Source organism: Colossoma macropomum, unplaced genomic scaffold (assembly GCF_904425465.1).
Source record: "Colossoma macropomum unplaced genomic scaffold, Colossoma_macropomum, whole genome shotgun sequence".
NCBI lineage: Eukaryota > Metazoa > Chordata > Actinopteri > Characiformes > Serrasalmidae > Colossoma > Colossoma macropomum.
This window is the reverse complement of record NW_023494805.1, coordinates 8963590-8984361: the sequence shown is the minus strand read 5'-3', so window position 1 is coordinate 8984361 and position 20772 is coordinate 8963590. Positions and strand designations below refer to the sequence as shown.

At 37.5% G+C, this 20772-nt stretch overlaps 1 protein-coding gene across 3 annotated transcripts; it reads right to left on the bottom strand.

Annotated features, from left to right (window-relative positions):
* Positions 1–1505: 1505 nt before the first annotated feature.
* LOC118826714 (lactose-binding lectin l-2-like) lies at positions 1506–20543 on the bottom strand. Of its 3 annotated transcripts, none has more exons than XM_036597763.1 (10): positions 20389–20543; positions 11172–11295; positions 3665–3897; positions 3502–3581; positions 3311–3334; positions 3177–3203; positions 2933–3048; positions 2246–2380; positions 1802–1910; positions 1506–1696 (listed from the first exon to the last, which is right to left on the bottom strand). In XM_036597763.1, the coding sequence occupies exons 4-10, from the start codon at positions 3560–3562 to the stop codon at positions 1602–1604; spliced, it is 567 nt and encodes a 188-aa protein (XP_036453656.1). In that variant the 5' UTR covers positions 3563–3581; positions 3665–3897; positions 11172–11295; positions 20389–20543; the 3' UTR covers positions 1506–1601. The 3 variants fall into 3 exon arrangements, with proteins under 3 accessions (XP_036453656.1, XP_036453655.1, XP_036453654.1); XM_036597762.1 differs by lacking the exon at positions 11172–11295 and adding an exon at positions 4237–4288; XM_036597761.1 differs by lacking the exon at positions 11172–11295.
* Between the last annotated feature and the right edge of the window lie 229 nt (positions 20544–20772).

The window sequence follows — 20772 nt, the reverse complement described above, 5'->3', positions numbered from 1 at the left end:
TTCTGGATTCTGTTAATGTAGTTTCTTCTTTGCGTTCCAGAGTTTTAACTTGCATTTGTGGATGCAGTGATGAACTGTTTTCACAGACAGTGGCTATCAGAAGTGTTTGTGAGCCCCTGCAGTGATGTCCTCAACAGAATCGTGTCTTTTTTTTAATGCAGTGCCGTCTGAGGGCCCAAAGATCACAGCCAGCATATACTGTTTTTTGCCTTGTACCTTGCATACAGAGATTCCTTCAAATTCTCTGAATCTTTTAATGTTATTATGTACCATAGATAATGAAAAGCAAAAGTTCTTTGCTATTTTACATTAAGAAACGTTATTCTTGAATTGTTGCACTACTTGATCGTGCAGTCTTTCACAGAGTGGTAAACCCCTCTCCATCTTTACTTCTGAAAGACTCAGCCTCTTTGAGATGGTCTTTTTTATGCCATGTTACTGACTTGTTGCCAATCAACCACCAGTTTTTTTAAGCATTACACAACTTTACCAGCCTTTTGTTGCCCCCATCCCAACTTTTTTGGAATGTGTTGTTGGCATCAAATTCAAAATGGGCATATTTTTTTAATATAGATTTTTTTGATATGTTGTCTTTGTACTATTTTCAATTAAATATAGGGTTTAAATTATTTGGACATCATTGCATTTTGTTTTTATTTACATTACTAACAGTGTTTTATTTACAACTTTCTTGGAAATGGGCCAGCAGAAGTATGGTTTTGATGGAACTATACTATTTCCGATTTTCCATTTGAGAATTTACTTACCTATACACAACTATATTTTTCATTTAAAAAAGAAATATGCAACATTTTACTATGTACTGATGTATTCAATTTTTAAAAATCCACCAATTATACAACAATTTTAAAGAATTAAATGGTTAAAGATGCAGGATGTAAGATTTGGGGATTTGGAGACCTCTCTGGTGGAAATGTGTCATTGCATGCAACATGTGGAAGAATAATTTGTAACATTGGTTTTTCTTCTTACCCCTTCATCTGAAAAGTTTAATGTCTACAAAAGCTCCCTCACAGAAAGTCATTACATGAAATTTAAATTAACATTCTACCTGATGACTGAAGCATTGTTTTATGACATTTCTGAGATTTTGCCCCAAAATTTATTTTAATTCACATGCAACATGTTTAGATTTACTACAATTTAATCTTTATCAACACAGCATATAAACTCAGAAGATGTGTAGATTCACTGGTGGTTTTGGATATAAATAAAATGGCTATATTTTTGTTGTAGTCACTGTGACCCCTGGTTCCTGTCACCACCACTGTAAAAAAATCAGTCAGTAGGTTTCTCTACAATGAACCATTTCACATCAGAGTCATGTCTGAATGATTTTTTTTTTACATTACAACCACTGAATTATACTGAAAAAGGGATTTCACAAAAAACACCTTAACATAATTTAATATTTAGAATAGATTTTGAAATTAAACAGTGTACTTGAAATGTATCTGACATAAAACATAAGTCTCTGATTTTTTTAAATGCTTTATTTTTAATTCTTTTTATTGATTTATTTATAATCACATGAATGTGTTTTTATCAATGTAAACTGTATATTAACAGTGTCTGACATTTTAAGAATGTTTTTCGGTGAGTTTAAATGCAGTCTCCTTGCTGCAGACGAAGGGATACACATTACTACATGGAATATCATTCCAGTCTTTCTGACCTGTAAACAAACAGAAACAAGAATTGAAAAATTAAGAATTCTGAAATGATTTTCCAAGATTAAGGAAGTTTGTCATAAACTCAGACCGGAATAACTGGAACTTACCACCATAGTTCAAGTGCACACAGCATTCTCCATTCACATAATTGGGTTCATCTTTATTCCACTTGGCGTAGTTAGCTTTGGTCCCATCAGACCAGAACCAGCTATCCCTCTGTAAAGGCACATTCTTGTGTTACACAGGCTTTAAAAACGTGTTTTTCTTAATTACCAGATTGGATTACACACACACACACACACACACACACACACACACACACACACACACACAGATAACTAGGGTCAGAAATAGGCCTTGTGTTTTGTTGTTTCTTTTCATTTTACCACATTATAGCACTACTACTAATATCTTTGTAACATCAGTTGAGCTGCCAAACATATACATGACACCACCTGCGAGTAACCTGAATAACTGATGTTACTGTATCTTCATTCACTAATGTTACAGAGTTACAGTTACTTTTTGTCTCACATCAAGACTTTATATACCTTCTCACAGCTGTTGAGACCGAGCCATGTAGGGTCCTCTTTGGGGTCATAAGCACGGATGAGAGCCTTCACCAGCTGATATTCATTTTCATTGTGTATTGAGACCAGGTTAGCGCCCCGAGTTAAACACTGAGCCTAGAAAACAGAGAGAAAAAGAGAGCAGAATCACTGGAAAACAAGTACATGGTGTACATGAGGTCAAATCTAAAGTTCAAGCTCACTGGACACCAGTGGCACAATCACATGACATCAGAGTGTAGTCCAGGGAGTGAGAGTTGGGGTCCGGTGTGGCTGCTGGTGTTCATTCAAAACAAACTGAATTACGCATGATTTTACAATGCTACTTTGCAGCAGTGAGACCTCCCTGCTTCTCTTCTGCTGAGGACTACTTCTTGGATATGAGGCTTCCTGAGCTGGCCAGTTGAGTTATGTTACACTGTAGCTATGAGGCTGGTCGCTTGTGTAGCACTACACCGCAGGTACGAGGCCTGAGAGGGACCTTCCCCCATGGCAAAGAACTTACTTAGAAAATCAACAAAAACATGTAATTTGATGAGGGGTGTTCAAACCTTTGCTTCAACTGTATTGACTTATCAGCTGTGATGATGTGTGGCACTCCATAGACAACAATGAATAGAAGCAAGTTCCCCCTAAAGCCTTTATTAAGGATAAGAGATCAAACTTCACCTCAGCAGAGGCCCAGTCCAAAGCTTGGGGAAAGTAGATGAAGCAGCGTTGTTCATGCCTCACCCAACCAGCCGGACATCGTGAATCAGTTGGTTTTGGTACCACCTTGATTTGTTCTATTAAAGAGAATGAAGGAATTTTAGGACAGTACTGTAATGATCAACAACCATCAATATGATAATGATGATAATTTCATTTTTCTCTGATTTTCTCTGACTCAAAGTTAACCTGTGAATCTCTTTACCTTTGATGAATGCATTGAATTCAGCCTCTGGAAAAGCAGACAGAGAATAATGTTAATAAGCTGGTCTTTACTGTAATGGCTTTATTAATGAAGAATAAAAGGTTATAATAAAAGAGCTGAACAGCTATCACAACCTGATCCAGGTTTATCCGCCTCACCTGAAACAAGAAGAAAAATCATTTAAAGTGGTCTGTTCTACAGTTTACAGTCTACAGTATATTTCACACAGTAAGCTGTCAGTGAAGAGTAATAGTGTTTATTATATTTGGTATTTCCATCAGCAGTGTCAGTGTTACAGTGATGGTAAGAAAGATGACACTCTTACCAAAAGCTGATGAAGCCAAGAAGAGAACAAAAAGCAATGACATTTGAGTCACGCGAACCATAATGGCTCTTTTTCAGGTTCTGAAAGAAAAATCTGATGTAAGTAAATGCAAATATAATCTTTAAATAACAGTAAAAGTAAAGTAGAGTAAGTATTTTCATACCTGCAGATAGTTCTTGATGCAGGTCTTGATGAGGAATCTCTTGTGATTTGGTGATTAGATGTACTGCTGTGGGGAAAGTGCTGTAGTTTTATACTCTTCAGAAAGTGGTGAACACCCCCCACAAACTCCAGATCCCACCCAACTCTTGATGGAGGACACGTTGATTGAAACGTGATCGTTCTTTGCAAACATTGTTTCCTTCATGTTGCACATTTTCCATCTTGTGTTCCAACCTGATATTTAGACAAACAGATATAATTCTCTGATAAACATGCACTCTTGTGACACACTTTTTTGAAGAAAAAAGTCAAAGTTCTGATCTACTGTAATCTTTTATCTGATCAAGCTTGACTTTATTAAAAACGAAAGGATTATAAAAAAAAAAGCGTTGTAGAAAATCATTTCCTTTCCATTTGATCTGTCCTGAATTCTGTAGTTTTTAAAAAGTGTGTGTTCATTACAGAGACAAAGGTTTTACTAGAATGTGTAAAAACTGAATCGAAGTACAAGGTCATATAAAACGACTTGCTCATTAAAATATATAAGATTTAAGATTTCTCCTGACCACCAACCTGATTCTTTTTTATCCGAGTGGTCCCAATGCATGTGATTGGGCAGTGATCACTAAAACCAAGAACAAAGATACCAAATGCATTTTTTTATTGCTCCTATTGGATGAAATTAATTAAATCAAGCTGAGCCTAGCTGGATCAACAAACAGTTGTGAGAGGTTGAGGTTTTCACATAACTTTTTCAAGTGATCAGATGCACCGTTTAGCTAATTTAGGTTAAAATCACCCAATATGACAGTTTCATATCAGAGAGTTACAGTATTCAGCTAGTAACTCATTTATTGAATTAAAATAACAGGAATGCTGATGCAGTCCTTACTGGCTTCAAGTAATACACATACCTTATTTTAACACTGCCATGGTTAATTTATTGAAATGGAATGTAAATTCACAAAAACAATTGAATTAAAATGTTTTTACAGTATAGCTAAACACCTACCGTTCTAAGAAAATGAGAAAAAAACAAACTGAAATGTTATAATGAACAAGATGTTTTAGTAACCTTGGTAGGCAAAGTTAGAAACATAGCAGCATGGTCACCTCCCTGCTGTTTAACAGGGCATTGCTTCCCAGTTTCAGTTTCTTAAGCATCCTGGTCTACCTACTCTTTTTCCTGATTAACAACCAGGGTTGAGAGTGAACAGAATATGAGTATTAGGAATTCATATTCACAAGTCAAACCACAGACTTTAAATTATTTGAATTCAGTCCACATTTTGAAAAGGCACTATTCAGAATACTGGTACTTTTTACATTTTTAGCATAATACTTTTAGAATACTTAAATAACTACTTAAATGAATATGTAGTAAAATGGACTCAATTCCACCCTACCTGACAACATCTGCACTGTTTGTCCCGCTCCCACCTGCAATTGAAAGGTTTTGTCCTGTTCCTGCCCGTAGTCCTGTATATCTGTTTTCCATCTGCGTTAGTCATGACTGAAAATGACTGCCACATGTCAACTTTAGTCAGTTATATTGTCATGTCTTTGCCTTTCTTGAACATTTCAGTAGCCTACAAGAAAGCATTTAACAGTATTCACATGATTGGGTGCTTCTACTTAGAAGTAGTATAGAACCTCTATTTACAATGAGTTCAATATTTTTAGTTTATTTTCTGTTATTACTTGTATGCCAATTATTAAGTGATAGTTATCATTTTATTTGGCTATTCATTCATTTTCAGAGTGTGTCTACACATATGTGTTGTCCTGCTCCCACTCACAGTAGGCTTGTTAAACACCTGCTCTTGGATGTTACACTGAAAATCTGCGCCATGGCGCAAGATATTGTGTTGTGTGCCACAGCAGTGCAGGCCTCTACTAAAGAGGAACTCAACAAATGGATTCTTTGCCAACACTGACTTCCCTGCTAAAGCAGGAGAAGATATAAATCAATGTGATGAAACTGTTGTTCATCTCAGCATTACTGAGCTCTTTTGAGAGACATTTAGAAGGCCTGTGACAAATATGGCATCTTCCTACAAATTTCAATGCATACTTATATATATTTGTTTACCATATTGGTAAATAAACAGTAACTGTGCATTAAATTGTGCATAAGTGTTTTCTCTGTAGAGGATGTGTAATTAATGTAATATGTATATTAATTTCAAGGAAACATGACCTAAACATTTGAGCAATGGAGCCTGAAAATTTACATATAACTATTTCTACAAATTCTACAAAGGCCTTATACAGAATGGTAATTGTTATATGAAAAGTGTTAGAAATGAATAAATTATAGCTGGTTTAACTGAATGTTTCATAAATTCATGCTAGATATTTATGTCACCTAATCTCAGAGCTCAACAAACTACATTACTTATCACACTGCCATTGAAGCTAAAGTTTCAGCCAAGTTTCATTGGAAATCTCATGTATAAGAGAAATTTAAATAATGTTAAAAATATGGCTCAGCACATAATTTACATTAAGAGGTTGATATACCAAGAAGGCGTGATGGTTTTGATGAATTGTCTCACATATTATGCTGATACTTATTCCTGCAAGGGGAAACAAGAATTCATCTTTGTTTGTGTTATTTACTATACTTCAAGATTACTTTTGTTGACTGCTGGAGCATTTCTAAAGTTACTATTTTATCTCATATGAGCTGTAAGGATATCTTGTATTCCTCTTACGGAAGATACTGATAACTGTGTCCTTTTATCTTCATGATTGATGGTGTAGCTATTTAGAATCATAAATCTTTTACTGTGTCTGTTATTAAAGGTGTCCAACAGGGCTCAGTTTAAGGTCCGCTACTCTTTACCATATATATGCTGCCAGGAATAAGTATCAGCATAATATGTGAGACAATTCATCAAAACCATCATGCCTTCTTGGTATATCAATCTCTTAATGTAAATTTTGTCCAGAAAGTGCTATACCTTCTGAAAAAAGCCTGTGCAGCCAAACGTTTAAATACAGACACACACCCGCAAAAAAGCTGCTTATCATACTGGGTCATTGGGGGTGCTGAAGCCTATCCCAACGCTCATTGGGCAGAAGGCAGAAAAACCAGTTCATCACAGGCCGGAGACACAGACATACACTTTCACACCTAGGGCCAATTTAGTATCTTCAGGTGGCCTGACTGCATGACTGAGGGAGGAAACCCACACAGACACAGGGAGGCCATGCAAACTCCATCCAGCAAGGTCACCTGGCCAGGGAATTGAACCTAGGCTTTTCTCACTGTAAGGCAACAGCACTAACCACCATGCCACTGCAGTGCCCCTTCAATCCAGGATATTTGGGGTAATGTAGGGAAAGTACACAGATCGTTTGTCTTGTACGAATTGGCGTGTGAATTTACGCACAAATTACATTTCAGAACCACCTCTGGTGAATTAATCCAGCTTGAACAGGACTTAAGATGCACTTAAATTTCAAAATATATGTAAAATTCTTGGAAAAGAAAAAATGGACATTTTTTCTCTACATTTTTCTACCAGCCCCTCTTAGAGAAGACCACCTGGCTTAGTGGGCCAAAGGTAGAGTTAGAGACCAAGTTTTCCACTTTCTTGTTTCTGTTTTTCAACTGTGTTTTTGGATCATCCTTATGGCATTAAAGCTCTTAACTCAAGCCCCTCCTGCAAACATTCCGTCTGCCACTGTTACAAACGTTTTCATTTAATACTACTGCCATTTTGTGATGATGTATAATATCAGGTATACTGCATGATAAAAAAAAAATGTACGGTGAACTCCAAGTAAATGTAATTTTTTCCCCTTTATTCTTTTTATTTTTAGATTCTGAAAAAAAAATCTTAATTTTGTCTCTGTCTCAGCTACTCCTGGTCTTATCTAGGACTTCAGGTGTCCTAGTGTCTTAGTCTCAGTGTTGACTCAGACACAGACTTATGTGTCCTGGTCTTGGTCTTACGTCAGACTCGATATGTACAGGTCTCGACTTGACTCGGACTCAAATGTTTTTAGGTCTTGGTCTCTAGTGGTCTCAACTACAACACTAGTGCTTTTAGGATTCCAGTCATACATGCACTGTATTTTACTTCTGCTGTTGTTAATTAAAATGTAAATGTAATTCATTAAATTGTCACCTTTGATTTACAGTTATTTGATGTTGTTGTTACTGCTATTTAATATGGTAAAATACTGTACGTCAGAAAAAACTAGTTGAACAAGTGAAACTGTTAAATTACAAGAAAAGACAGATTTCTATCATCACATATATTAATGAAACATGACTTCACTGTTTATTAACTGGTTTTGTCTGGCACCCCTGCTGCCAGATGCTTTACTGTTTGTTACAGATGTGTTATCAGACCTCTACAGAAGAGGAACACAGCAAACGTCTTCTTTGCAAACTGAAGTTTCTGCTAAAGCATGAGTAGATATAAATCAATGTGATGAAACTATGGTTTATCTCAGCATTACTGAGCTCTTTTGAGGGACAGTCTAACTGATAATCGTCTCAGTAGTAGACATTCTCCAGTGATAAGCTTAACATTGGTGTTATAGTGGACATTTAGGAGGCCTGTTACAAATATGACGTTTTTCTGTACATTTTGGTGCACAATTTTTATTACTGAATAAACAGTGATTGTGCATTAAACTGTACAGAAGTATGTTCCCTGTAGAGGATGTGTAGGTTATGAACAAAACATGTAATTTGAGCAGGAGAGCACAAACATTTGCATACAACTGTACAAAGGCCTTATACAGAATGGTAAATAAAAGTATTGGAATATTCCAAATATTGGAAGCATTGAATGTGACACGCGGGCAAGTTTGTGGACCCCAGAAGTTTAAGGGAGCATTTTTTCATTTTCGTGTCTTTCTGCCACTGCTCACCGGTGCGACATTATCCAGCCTTGATATTACAATCTTGGACACTCAGCTGTGGAGTTTTAAGCTTGGATCTATTTATTTATTTCTATATTTATTTTACCCTGGATTTAAATTTTTTGAGTTGGATCTGTGGACTTTACCTGACATTTCTGGATCTACCTGTACGGGACATTAGTCTCCTGTCTAACACGAGCCCTCGCTGCCCTGCTCCACTATGCGCCTGCCAGTTTACTTTCGGTGTTTGCAAGAGAGCTTCCACCTTTGTACGCTGATCAACGCTAGGTCGCTGTTAAATAAGACCTTTCTATTGAACGATTTCTTCATCTCCCATGGCCTGGACTTTCTCTTTGTAGTTGAAACGTGGCTAACTACTGGGTGATTTAAGCCCCCTTGTTGAACTGTCCCCAAGTGACTGGGCCTTTTTTAATACTCCTACTCCTAATACTCTTTTTAGAGATCACTTTAAATGCCATTTACTATCTGCTGGAGGCTATTCAAGTTTGGAGGTGCAGCTGCTCAAGCTGGAGCTGTCGTGTCCTGTAACCTGTGCTTTAGTGTATAGACCTCCTAAACCTAACAATGACTTCATTCAGGAGCTTTCTAATTATCTGTCGGTCATTCTGTCCAGCTCAGATAAAGTCCTGATTCTGGGTGATTTTGATATCCATGTATGCTGATCTTCTAAACCCCTGGCTAGAGATTTTTTACAACTCATTGACTCTTTTAGTTTAACTCAGTCTGTTACTGGCCCTACACATGAACACGGTCATACTCTGGATCTGGTGTTGTCATTTGGTTTCTCATTGTCCAGCGTAGAGATAGTTTCGGATGTCTGTTTGTCTGATCACAAACCCATTTTGTTCGACCTTTCTTTTCCATGCTCTCCTCTTAAGAGCAGTCTGCCTGTATACTGCACACGCTCCATTACACCCTCTACAGCCAGTCAGTTTTCAGTTGCCTATATTACCTCTCCCGTGGTTTGTGCCATTGAGAATCCACCTTCAGGTACGAGCACAGACGAGCTGACTGATCTCTTTAATTTGGCATGTACTGGCATCATCAATCAAATTGCTCCATTAAAATCTAACAGTGTTAAAGTGAAGTCACAGCCATGGCTAAACAGGGATACTCGTGCACTCAGACAGCAGTGTAGGAAGGCAGAACGGAAATGGAAGCGAGATCATCTCCAAATTTCCTATCAAATTCTTAAAGAATGTCTAGAAATTACCAACGGGGTGTCAAAGCAGCCAGAGCGAATTATTTCTCCGACATCATTGCTAGGCATTCTCACAGTCCCAAAGTTCTTTTCAATACAATAAATACAGTGCTGCATCCCACTATCTCTCCAACCCTTGAAGCCACTACTGAAATATGTGATAATTTTATGAGGTTTTTTATTTCCAAAATTGACAGTTTGCGGTTTCAATCAGTTTCTTCAGTCCTTGACCCCTCCGTTTCACTTAAACCTCCAGCCTATTTAAGTCAGTTTGAGGCTGTGTCATTGTGGGACCTGACTGAGCTAATCGTTAATATGAAGCCAACTACTTGCTGCCTGGATGCATTTCCCACGCCGTTTCTTAAAGATGCTCTGCCTTCTATTGGCCCAAGCATTCAGTCTATAATAAATAGCAGTCTAACCAGTGGTGTCGTCCCTTCTTCCTTTAAACACGCAGTTGTTCAGCCTCTTTTGAAAAAACCTGGCCTAGATCCAACACTTTTAGGGAATTTTAGACTAATCTCTAAGCTTCCTTTCTTGGCAAAAGTCTTAGAAAAAGTTATTTCAGCAACTGTGTTCTTTTCTAAACCAATTTAACATCCAGGACAGGTTTCAGTTAGGTTTTAGAGTCCTTCATAGTACAGAGTCTGCTCTTCTTAAGGTTTTAAATGACCTACTTCTAGCTGTGGATTCTGGCAGTTGTGCTATTCTTATTCTTTTAGACCTAAGTGCAGCCTTTGACACTATCGACCATACCATCTTGCTAGATCGCCTGAAGTATGGTGTTGGCATCCAGGGGGTAGCATTAAAGTGGTTTGCCTCATATTTAGAAAATCGAACCTTCTCTGTTAGGTTGGGTCAATCTTTCTCTTCCTCTCCAGCACCTATCACTTGTGGTGTTCCTCAGGGATCCATTCTGGGACCTATTCTTTTTTCTCTATATATGCTCCCTCTTGGGTCTGTCTTCCAGAAATACAATATCTCATACCATTGCTATGCGGATGACACACAGATATACCTTCCACTTAACCCAAGCAAAAACTGTTCCTTACATCTCTTGTTTGATTGTTTGAGGGATGTCGAGTGCTGGATGTCTAAGAATTTCCTCAGGTTAAACCAAGACAAAACTGACATTATTATCTTTGGGAATCCTGCCTCGGTTAGTGTTATAGCCAATGATCTGGGACCTTTGATTACTAATGTGCATGACTACGTAAAGAACCTTGGTTTCATCTTCGACACTAACTTAAACTTTGAGAAACAAGTCAGCACAGTTGTTAGAGGAAGTTTTTATCACCTTAGAAACATTGCTAAGCTCAAAAGCATCCTGTCTTTTAAGGACCTGGAAACAGTTATCCATGTTTTTATTTCCTCTTGTGTTGACTTCTGCAACTCACTGTACCTGGGTATCTGTTAGTCGAGCCTGTCACGTCTGCAGCTGGTCCAAAATGCAGCTGCACGGCTCCTGACTGGTACCAAGAAGAGGGAAAGTATAACCCCTGTACTGGCTTCACTGCATTGGCTTCCTGTAAAATACCGGGTGGAATTTAAAGTTTTATTGTTTGTTTTTAAAGCTCTTCTTAACCTGGCTCCAAGTTACATTCCTTCACCTTCGCTCGACCCCTCGTGTTTTACGCTCCTCTAACCAGTTGTGTTTAGATGTTCCTCGCTCTCAGCTGAAATTCAAAGGTGATCGGGCCTTTTCTGTAGCTGCTCCAAAACTTTGGAATAATCTTCCACTTTTTATAAGGGAATCAGCCACAGTGGACACTTTTAAGTCCAACTTAAAAACCTATCTTTTCTCTCAGGCATTTGAGTCCTGAGCGGATTATGCTATTAGTTGTCTGTTTTGTCTTGGTCGACTCTGTCTTGTCATCAGGTTCTTTTACATGATTGTATTATTTTAAAATAGGTGTGTGTTATATGATCTTACTGTACAGCACTTTGGCCGGCACTCGTTGTCTTTTAAATGTGCTATATAAATAAAGATGACTTGACTTGACTTGACTAGCTCCCAAATTATGGAACACTCTCCCCCAGTCTATTCGGAATGCCTCCTCTCTATCCTCATTTAAGTCTGTGGAAACCCCTTGAAATCCCAGTCTTATTACATACTAAGGGTTATTATTCAATGCAAACTGGTTGAGCTATTCATAGGTTATAGAAGTGTGTAAGGGGTTAAAGACGTATTTGTTTTCTCAGTGCTATCAGTGTTCCTTGTGTATTTAAATGTCATTCCTGTAATGTTATTAATTGTAAGCTTCCTGTTTAATGTGTTCAAGTTCTTAGACTGTAAAGTGTTCTTAAGCATGGGAAAGGTGCTATAACCCCCTTGGACAGGGTCACCAGTTCATTACAGGCCAGAGAAACAGACATATACATTCAAACCTAGGGCTAATTTAGTATCTCCAGTACATCTAACTGCATGTCTTTGGACTGTGGGAGAAAACCCACGCAGACACAGGGAGAACATGCAAACTCCACACAGCAAGATCACCTGGCAGAGGAACTGAACCCAGGCCCTTCTTCCTGTGAAGCAACAGCAATGCCCACCAAGCCACTGTCGCACCCCTTGTCCATGCATGGAGAGGACCTGAAATGGGGTTTCTCTGACATGTGTGCAAAGACGGTGCAAGGAGTGGGGAATAGAAAACTCGGAGCGGAGTGGAGAATGGCTTTGAGAGAGGAGCAGAAATATCTGCCACTCCACTCCACTTGAACACTCTGGTCCAGTGTGGTGTTTTGGGTTGTTTTTAGACTCCTGCTGTACATGTTCAAATAAAATCTGCTGCCAGTTAATTCCTTCCATTAAAGCTCAACTGGGCAGACTGGAATGTTTTTGTTTAACAATATTGCAGTGTTGTAATGCTCTTTAATATCAGGTATACTGAATTATAATGAATGTACTCCAAATGAATTTCAGTATTTTCCCTTTATTCTTTTTATGTTCTAAAAAAATCTTAATCTTATCTCCCTAGACTTGATATATCCTGGTCTTGGTCTTATCTCAGACTCGATGTGTCCAGGTCTTGATCTGTAGTGGTCTCGACTACAACACTAGTCCTTTTCGGTTTCCAGTATTACATATACTGTATTTTAACACTGCTGTTGTTAATTAATGTAAATTCATTCAAACTTGTTAGCTTTGATTCACAGTTATTTGTGTTTTTGTTTATAGTTGGTAAAATGGTAAAAAAGGTAGAGTTGGTACAGGGTAAAATACTGTATGTCAGAAAAACTAGTTGATCCAGTGAAACTGTTGAATTACAAGAAACAACAGAATTTGGAAGAAATTAAAAGACTGTTATTTTATCATTTTTTATTATTGCGAAAACATATTTTTACTGTTAATTGACTGGTTTTGTCTGGCACCCCTGCTGCCAGATGTTTTACTGTTTTTTTTTCTGCAGATGTTTGTGCAGACCTCTACAGAAGAGGAACACAGCAAATGTCTTCTTTGCAAACTGAAGTTTCTGCTAAAGCATGAGTAGATATAAATCAATGTGATGAAACTTGTGTATCTCAGCATTACTGAGCTCCTTCGAGGGACAATCAAAATGATATCAAACTGAATGTCTGTCTGGCTTTAGCAGTCACTCAGATAAACAGAGAAGGAAACAAACAAACAAACAAAAAAAAACTGGACCATTTTACCAGATTACTTCAAACTGTGATCCCATAAATAAATAAAACAAAAGACAATGAAGCATTCAGACCTCATATATTTACAAAGATTATGTTCTGATCTTTAAACCCAATACATTATTTAAGATACTGATCAGGTTAATTTATTCCCAAATTTTTGGGACAGCAGGTAAAATGCATTAAAAAGCCTAAGTTAGTGGTGCCTTCACAGATGTGCAAATTACCCACTAATACCCCCAAACAATGAGAAAGCCTGACCTTTGAACTCTACATCTGGATGATCGTTTTTGTCTTTGACCGAGAAAAAAATGTTTGTTTTTTATAAACAATCTGAAAATTTGACCAAAATACATATTTCCACTGTCTATCAACTCCACTGTGGAGATCAAGAACTCTAGTTAGGACTCCCCCAATCACACGATGCTATCAACGCTAGGAGGGTGAAGGCTAACACAGGCTTCCTCCGAGACCTGTTAAGCCAACCACCGCTTCTTTTCGAGCTGCCGCTCACGCAACGTCACTGGACAGCCGAACGCGCTCGGAGGAAAGCGCCAACCGCCAGTTCTGTTACGTCAGCTAACAGACGCCTGCGCTGACTAGCATCGCGCTGAGTGATGGGGTGAGAAGGAGGGGCCATCCTACCCACCCAGAAGAGAGCGAGGCCAATGTGCTCTATCGGAACTCACGGCTACGGATGGCTGTATCACAGGGATCGAACGCGTGATCTCTGATGAGAGGACACGCTTAGACGGTTACGCCACTCGAGAGCCAAGAACATTTTTTTAAACTAGTGGCCTCAACCCATTCTCATTCACAAAGGACTAGAACTTTCTTAAATGCTGCTTTTATCCCCAAGCATGTCAAAGCATATTCAAGTGTGGTTTCATTACCTGTTTATAATGTCCTTGTTTCTCGTAATATTTTGCAATGTTTGTAGTCTGAAATTGGCCCTGTCCCAACTTTTTGGAACATGTTACAGGCATCAATCATAAATTTCAGAATGAGCGTGTTTTTATGAAAAACAATTAAGTTGATAAGGTAAAACATTAAATATCTTGTCTTTGTACTGTTTTTGTATACAGGTCAAAGTAGATGTATAGATCACGGCTTTCTGTTTTTAAGCATTTTTTAATGCATTTTACCTGCTGTCCCAACAATTTGGGAATGGAGTTTGTAATTTAGCTGATTAGTATCTCAATGTATTGGGTTTAAAGATCATAATGTAGTCTTCGTAAATATATGAGGTCTGAATGCTTCATTGTCTTTTGTCTTATTTATTTATGGGATCGTAGTTTGAAGTAATCTGGTAAAATGGTCCAGATCTTTTTGGTTTCCTTCTCTGTTTATCTGAGTGACTGCTAAAGCTAGACAGACATTCAGTTTGATATCATTTTGATTGTCCCTCAAAGGAGCTGAGTTATGCTGAAATAAACAACTGTTTAATCACATTGATTTGTATCTACTCATGCTTTAACAGGAACTTTTTCAAAGAAGCCGTTACTAATTTTTGAATCACTCACACGCTAATCATTTTGTGTTGTCATTACAAGCTAAAACAAAGGGTGATTGTACTGTAAAAAAAAAATGGAAAATTGCAATAATTTTTTAGCAGCAATAAACTGTTTATTTGCAGTACTCATTAGGCCGTTTATCATCCCATGGATTTTATGGATGCATGCCCAGGGGCCCGAGCCACTAAGGAGCCCTTGCAGGCGATAATGACACAATCTAAGCAGCTGTTTTGACTCACTGTGACAACTTTACTAACAGAACAGCGACGAACCGGACTAATTTCAACCCTACGGTCAATCATAAATCTAACACTGTCATTCTGATTCATTTTCTCCTCCAACCACTGCTTGGCAATCATTTCACTATCCTCCATCACCTCAGTCAAGCTTTCAGGGTATGTTTATTTCTTTTTATTTTCTTTATTTATTTTACATTGAGCTAGCATTTCTGAGAATGCAATTTGAATTTGACGTTCCAGATACTCAAAATACGCAAGAGTAGGATGTCAATTTTCAAAGGCAAATACAAATAAAAATGCCTGATGTGATTTGTGAAATGTGATCTTAAAAGATAAGATATAAATGAAAAAAAGAGCATTTTCCATGCTCGTTGTTTCAGAATGCTTTAGTTTAGGATGCTTAAGGCTTTGGGTTTTAGGCTTGCTGGTGTTTTCTTCATCTTATTTTGTTTGTCTTTGTCATGTAAATCTCTAAGCTATCCAATTTTAATTGATGCTGTTGTCATTGGGGAAAGTGTGCTTTTGAAGAGCAGATACATGTAAATCTTTGCATTCAATTGTATTTCATCTACGAAGCCCTTTCAGTACAAAAGCAATTTGAAATAAGTTGTATGAAAATGTTAGAAATGTATCAATTATAGCTGGTTTAACTTAATGCCTCATAAATTCATACTAGGTATTCATGTCACCTCACCTCAGAGCACAACAAACTACATCACTTATCACACTGCCATTGAAGCTAAAACAGTAAAGATTCATGGGAAATCTCAGATGTGGGAGCATTTTAAATAATGGCAAGAAAAAATACTCAAAACAAAATTTACACAAAGAGGTTGATTTACCATAGAGGCATGACAGGAGGTGAAAGGGCTTGATGGCCTACTTAATCTCCCCATGCAAATCTTATTGAAAATTTGAGGAATTGAAGATGGTTTGCCAAAATGAATATTGGCCATGATGACTAATTACTGCACTTGTGCTGTGGAACAGTTCAGCAAGCAAGTTCTACATACATCCTTTTTCCAAATAATGTCAGATATTTTGCTTAATGAAAAGCATGATATGCTCCACCGTAGAGGCGGGAACTTCTGGAAACTTCAGAAGGCTTCAAAATGCATCTATAATTTGTTAGTATTCTCTTAATATGTTGACGATTGAGCATCACTTGCTAACAGTCAGTTAGCCCAGAATTATTTGCTGTGGTAGCTAGCTAGCTAGAATAGCGAGTGACCTCTTTTAGATGAATGTTTGCTCTCACAAAATAAAAGAAACATGTTTTTTTTTAAAGAAAAAAAAACACATTGGATTTGGAGTGCTGTCAGATTTATATGCCATTTTTGATAAACTGGTGCGTACAGTTGTTAGCTAACTAACTAACCTGTGCAAGCTTAGTTAGCTAACGTTAGCAGACTAAAGAGTAACTTCACCCTAAGACCTTTTTTTCCATTAACAGCAGTAATGCATTGCTCTGTAATAATAATACACTCCAGTCTTGCTTGAAATGTGAAAACATCTTTCCAAACTGTAAAAATAACATTTTTATCAGGGTCAGTTCAGAGAACTTGTAGGGAGAAGAACTGCCACTCTGCCCCACCTCCAAATCCAAACATCACTGCAGTGCCCCTCCCAGCATGCCCCTCCCATTTTTGAGAATTTTTCAAAGTTGAGCCAGGGGTGGAGTTAGCTGAAAACAGTGCTTCACTCACATGAGCTTAGAAGACTACGGGAGGCAAATCCAGCCAAAAAAGAAATTAAAATTAAAACAATAAAATGTAAATGCCATTTCTTTTTCCAATCATCTGCACAAATATCCTGCCAAAATTGAAAGCGAAATGAAATACCTACATTTGCAATTTCATTTTTCACATGAGCACGGGCCATTTGTGACAAAAGTAAAAATAAATTTAAAACAGCTATTTGTCATTTCATTTTAGTCGTTATTCTGGTTTTTCACGGCCAAATCTAAAATGTAAAAGCTAATAGAGAAAAGAAAATCCAAGCTTCACTTTGGCTTTTCTTCATGAAATGCAGAATACATGTCAAAACTAAATAAAAAAAATAAAAAAAATTATAGCGATCGGCTGCATATCTGACAAAATTAAAATGAAAAAGGGACCATTTGTGATTCAGTTCTCGGCGTGGACACACTTTAAGTGTCAGAATGAAAAGGCAAACGCAAACGAACACAGGCGCCACCTGCTGGAGATTTACTTTTCATTTTTCTTTTTCGTTTTCAAATTGACCAACATGCAAATATATGTTAATTAACACTAGGCGGGGCCACAGGGTACATTTTGGGACATCCTCAGAGTCAGAATGACATCATTCCTCGAGCTAAACAACTTCGAGTCTCGAGAAAAAACATCGTGATGACTCAGATCTGGTGAAACTGAACGTCAGAACAAACGCCATTAGACCAAACGGCCTCAGAGAAAAGGTATCAGGCCAAACACAAGCCTGGTCGAGCATATATTGGTTCATATAACTTAGAAAACTATTGTGTATCTCGATATAAACGCCAGTATAACATTTCCACAGTTTTTTTTTGGAGACCGTTTGTTCTGATGTTCAGTTTCACCAGATCTGAGTCATGACGATGGTTTTTCTCGAGACTCAAAGTTGTTTAGCTCGAGGAATGATGCCGTTCTGACTCTTAGGTCTGAGGATGTCCTAAAATGTACCCCGTAGCCCCGCCTAGTGTTAATTAACATATATTTGCATGTTGGTCAGTTTGAAAACCAAAAAGAAAAGTCGGAAATGTCAAGTAAATCTCCAGCAGGTGGCACTGATGTTCGTTTGCGTTTGCCTTTTCATTCTGACACCAAAAGCGCGTCCACGCAGAAAACTGAATCACAAACTATGGCTTTGCTGTTGATTTATCCATTTTCCATATCCATGTTGCATTTTCATTTTCATTTTGTCAGATATGCAGCCGATTGCTACGAAAAAGAAATAAGAACGTAAACACTGGGTTTGATTTCAGTTTTGACACGAATTCTGCATTTCATGAAGAAAAGCTAAAGGCAAAGTGAAGCTTGGATTTTCTTTTCTCTATTAGCTTTTTCATTTTAGATTTGGCAATGAAATACCAGAATAATGACAAAAATGACAAATAGCTGTTTTACATTTATTTTTATTTTTGTCACAAATGGCTCATGCTTATATGAAAAATTACATTGCAAATGTAGGTATTTCATTTCATTTTCAATTTTGGCAGGATATTTGTGCAGATGATTGGAAAAAGAAATGGCAAAAAGTGGTTTGCATTACATTTTATTGTTTTAAGTTCTTTTTTGGCTGGATTTGCCTCCCATAAGAAGACTGGTGCTGCAGTTACAGTTAAAAAAGTTTTTATTTCAACTGAACTTTGATTTGGTTACTAAATGCTATGTGACTTAAAATCTCATATCAGACTAATGTTTGTGAAATCTCTGTTCTCTCTTCTATTTATGCCACTGCTTTCAGGTTTAACCAGATATCTTCCCTTCTTGTAACAACCTCCACGTGTCCAACATCTACCACCAGCATTTCTCAGGTAAGAAAACGGCCTTTATTTACATTTCTTTCTCTAGCATGGTGCTGATTTTTTTCACAGTTTTTTCTACCAGTGTATTCGTAATCACCCGAAATAAATGTCTGTCTTTGATTGATGTCAGTATTTTAAACTTTAACAAAACATCACAGCGAGTATGTCTTTGTTTCCCTCTCTTGCAACCGATTATTGATTGACTGTAATAACCACTGGGAAATTACAGTATTGTAACTTTTTAAAAATGTTTTCTCCTGAGGGGGTGCATCCTTATATCACACATGAAGACTCATCGTTTTATGACAAAATTCACCATTTTGAATGGTAGGCAGGCCATTCACATGAATCGTGTGGATCCGATGAAGTTTTTGTTTTGGGAGTGGTTACTCAACAGAGCGCAGAGTGCATTTGGAATAGTTCTCCTGTCTGTAGCACATATATTTCTGTTTCTTACCATTTAAAGAAAACATATTGCATCGTTCATAAAGCTGAAGTTGGCACCTCAAATCGTGGAATGAAAACATTGAAATTTAAGGTGGAACAGAAAATTCAAAGAATAAGAAAACTGTGGCCTCCTCCACATTTTTCAGTACATTGTGGGCCAGAGTCTGTCCACTTTTAATGATGGAGATGATGTTGTGAGATGGTGGCCTTCTGTCTTTGAAACTGGTAAATACTCTGAGGTAGGGAGGTGCCCATAACAATTGTGCCCATGCTTTGTTTCTATGTTTCTAGGGTAAAACACAACAAAAAAAACTTTTTTGCTTGACTGAACCACTTCTCAGAGTTAATTGTTAATGTCTGTAGCAAAGTCTCCTTAACAGAAAGTATTCATTACATATTTACAAATGTATACATGTAAATGTATATACATTTCATATTTTCTGTTATACCTTTTACTTCTGACACTAATAAAATGTAAAAGCAAGTACTCAAACACAAAGTTGACTGAATGCTTCTACACACGTAATATTCAACCAAGATTATTTCTGCTTTTACTCAAGTTTGTAACACTTGTCTTACACAGCAATTAAGAAGTTGTGTACATTGTCCACCCTGCTCCTCACTGACCATCACAGTCTAGAAACGGTCAGAAACAAAAGAGTATTTTTTAGGTATGGATGCAGTGTCTTTACTGGATTTAAGAAGCTTGAATGCTTGTACAGGTTTAGTTAGTCAACAGAAATATGCCTGTATCCATTTCAATGGTTGAAACTAGCATTTTAAACCTTTACCAAAAGCTCTTTCTTCCTTCCTACAGCCATCCATTCTGGTTCATGACTGATCAGCTTATCCCAGGTGCTTTTACTTATAGTATTGTTTATACTATTGCTCTTAGTAATATTAGTACAGGTTACATGTTTGTCTATGGTGTAATGAATCTGAGGAGACAAAAATAAACCCACACCACACAATTGTCTACTTTCAGGCTATTTACATATATTTAGAATGATGACAGAGTTGATACAGCTAACACTTGACAAGCCAACCAAACTGCTTTTTCTCCAGGGGTAAGCAAAGGCCAAAACAATAAACAAAACCCAACACCAACTCCACAACCCAAATCTAACTTCCCTAAACATCAACCAGAACATAAAAAAAAAAAAAAAAAAACAAAATACAGTAAACTTCTCTGACTCCCCAACAAACCCAAAACCAGGAGAAAAAGAAGCCTAAAAACAAAAAGGCACTTACCCCTTTCCAGCAGCGGTGACAAGTAAAAACACACGATCTACTAACAAATTCAAACATTACTTAGTTGTCTTTCCATAACCACTTTAAACTATTCACAGCATAGGTTCACCCAACAAAAGCACAAAGACTGAAAATACACAGTGTACAAGACCACAACAGCATTTTCCTGCCTCTTTTAAATCGTTCCCCAGAAGGTACTTCTCCCACAGCACACCTGGGCCTCCAGCTTGGAAAGCGCTCCACCTAGGGACAGGGAGGACCTAGAAATACACACAGGAGAGTAAAGGGTAACCCATAACACAATAGCAAGAGGAAGGAACAAAGGAGACTCGTAACAGTACATATTTCATCATATGCCCTTCCTGTTTCTTGTTGTTTATTTGT

Coding starts and splice junctions, on each gene's coding strand:
- LOC118826714 (XM_036597763.1), bottom strand. CDS start 3,562: ATGGTTCGCGTGACTCAAATGTCATTGCTTTTTGTTCTCTTCTTGGCT. Junction 3,204..3,310: donor GGCGGATAAACCTGGATCAG/GTTGTGATAGCT, acceptor CTGCTTTTCCAG/AGGCTGAATTCAATGCATTC. Junction 1,697..1,801: donor TGTGCACTTGAACTATGGTG/GTAAGTTCCAGT, acceptor GTTTGTTTACAG/GTCAGAAAGACTGGAATGAT.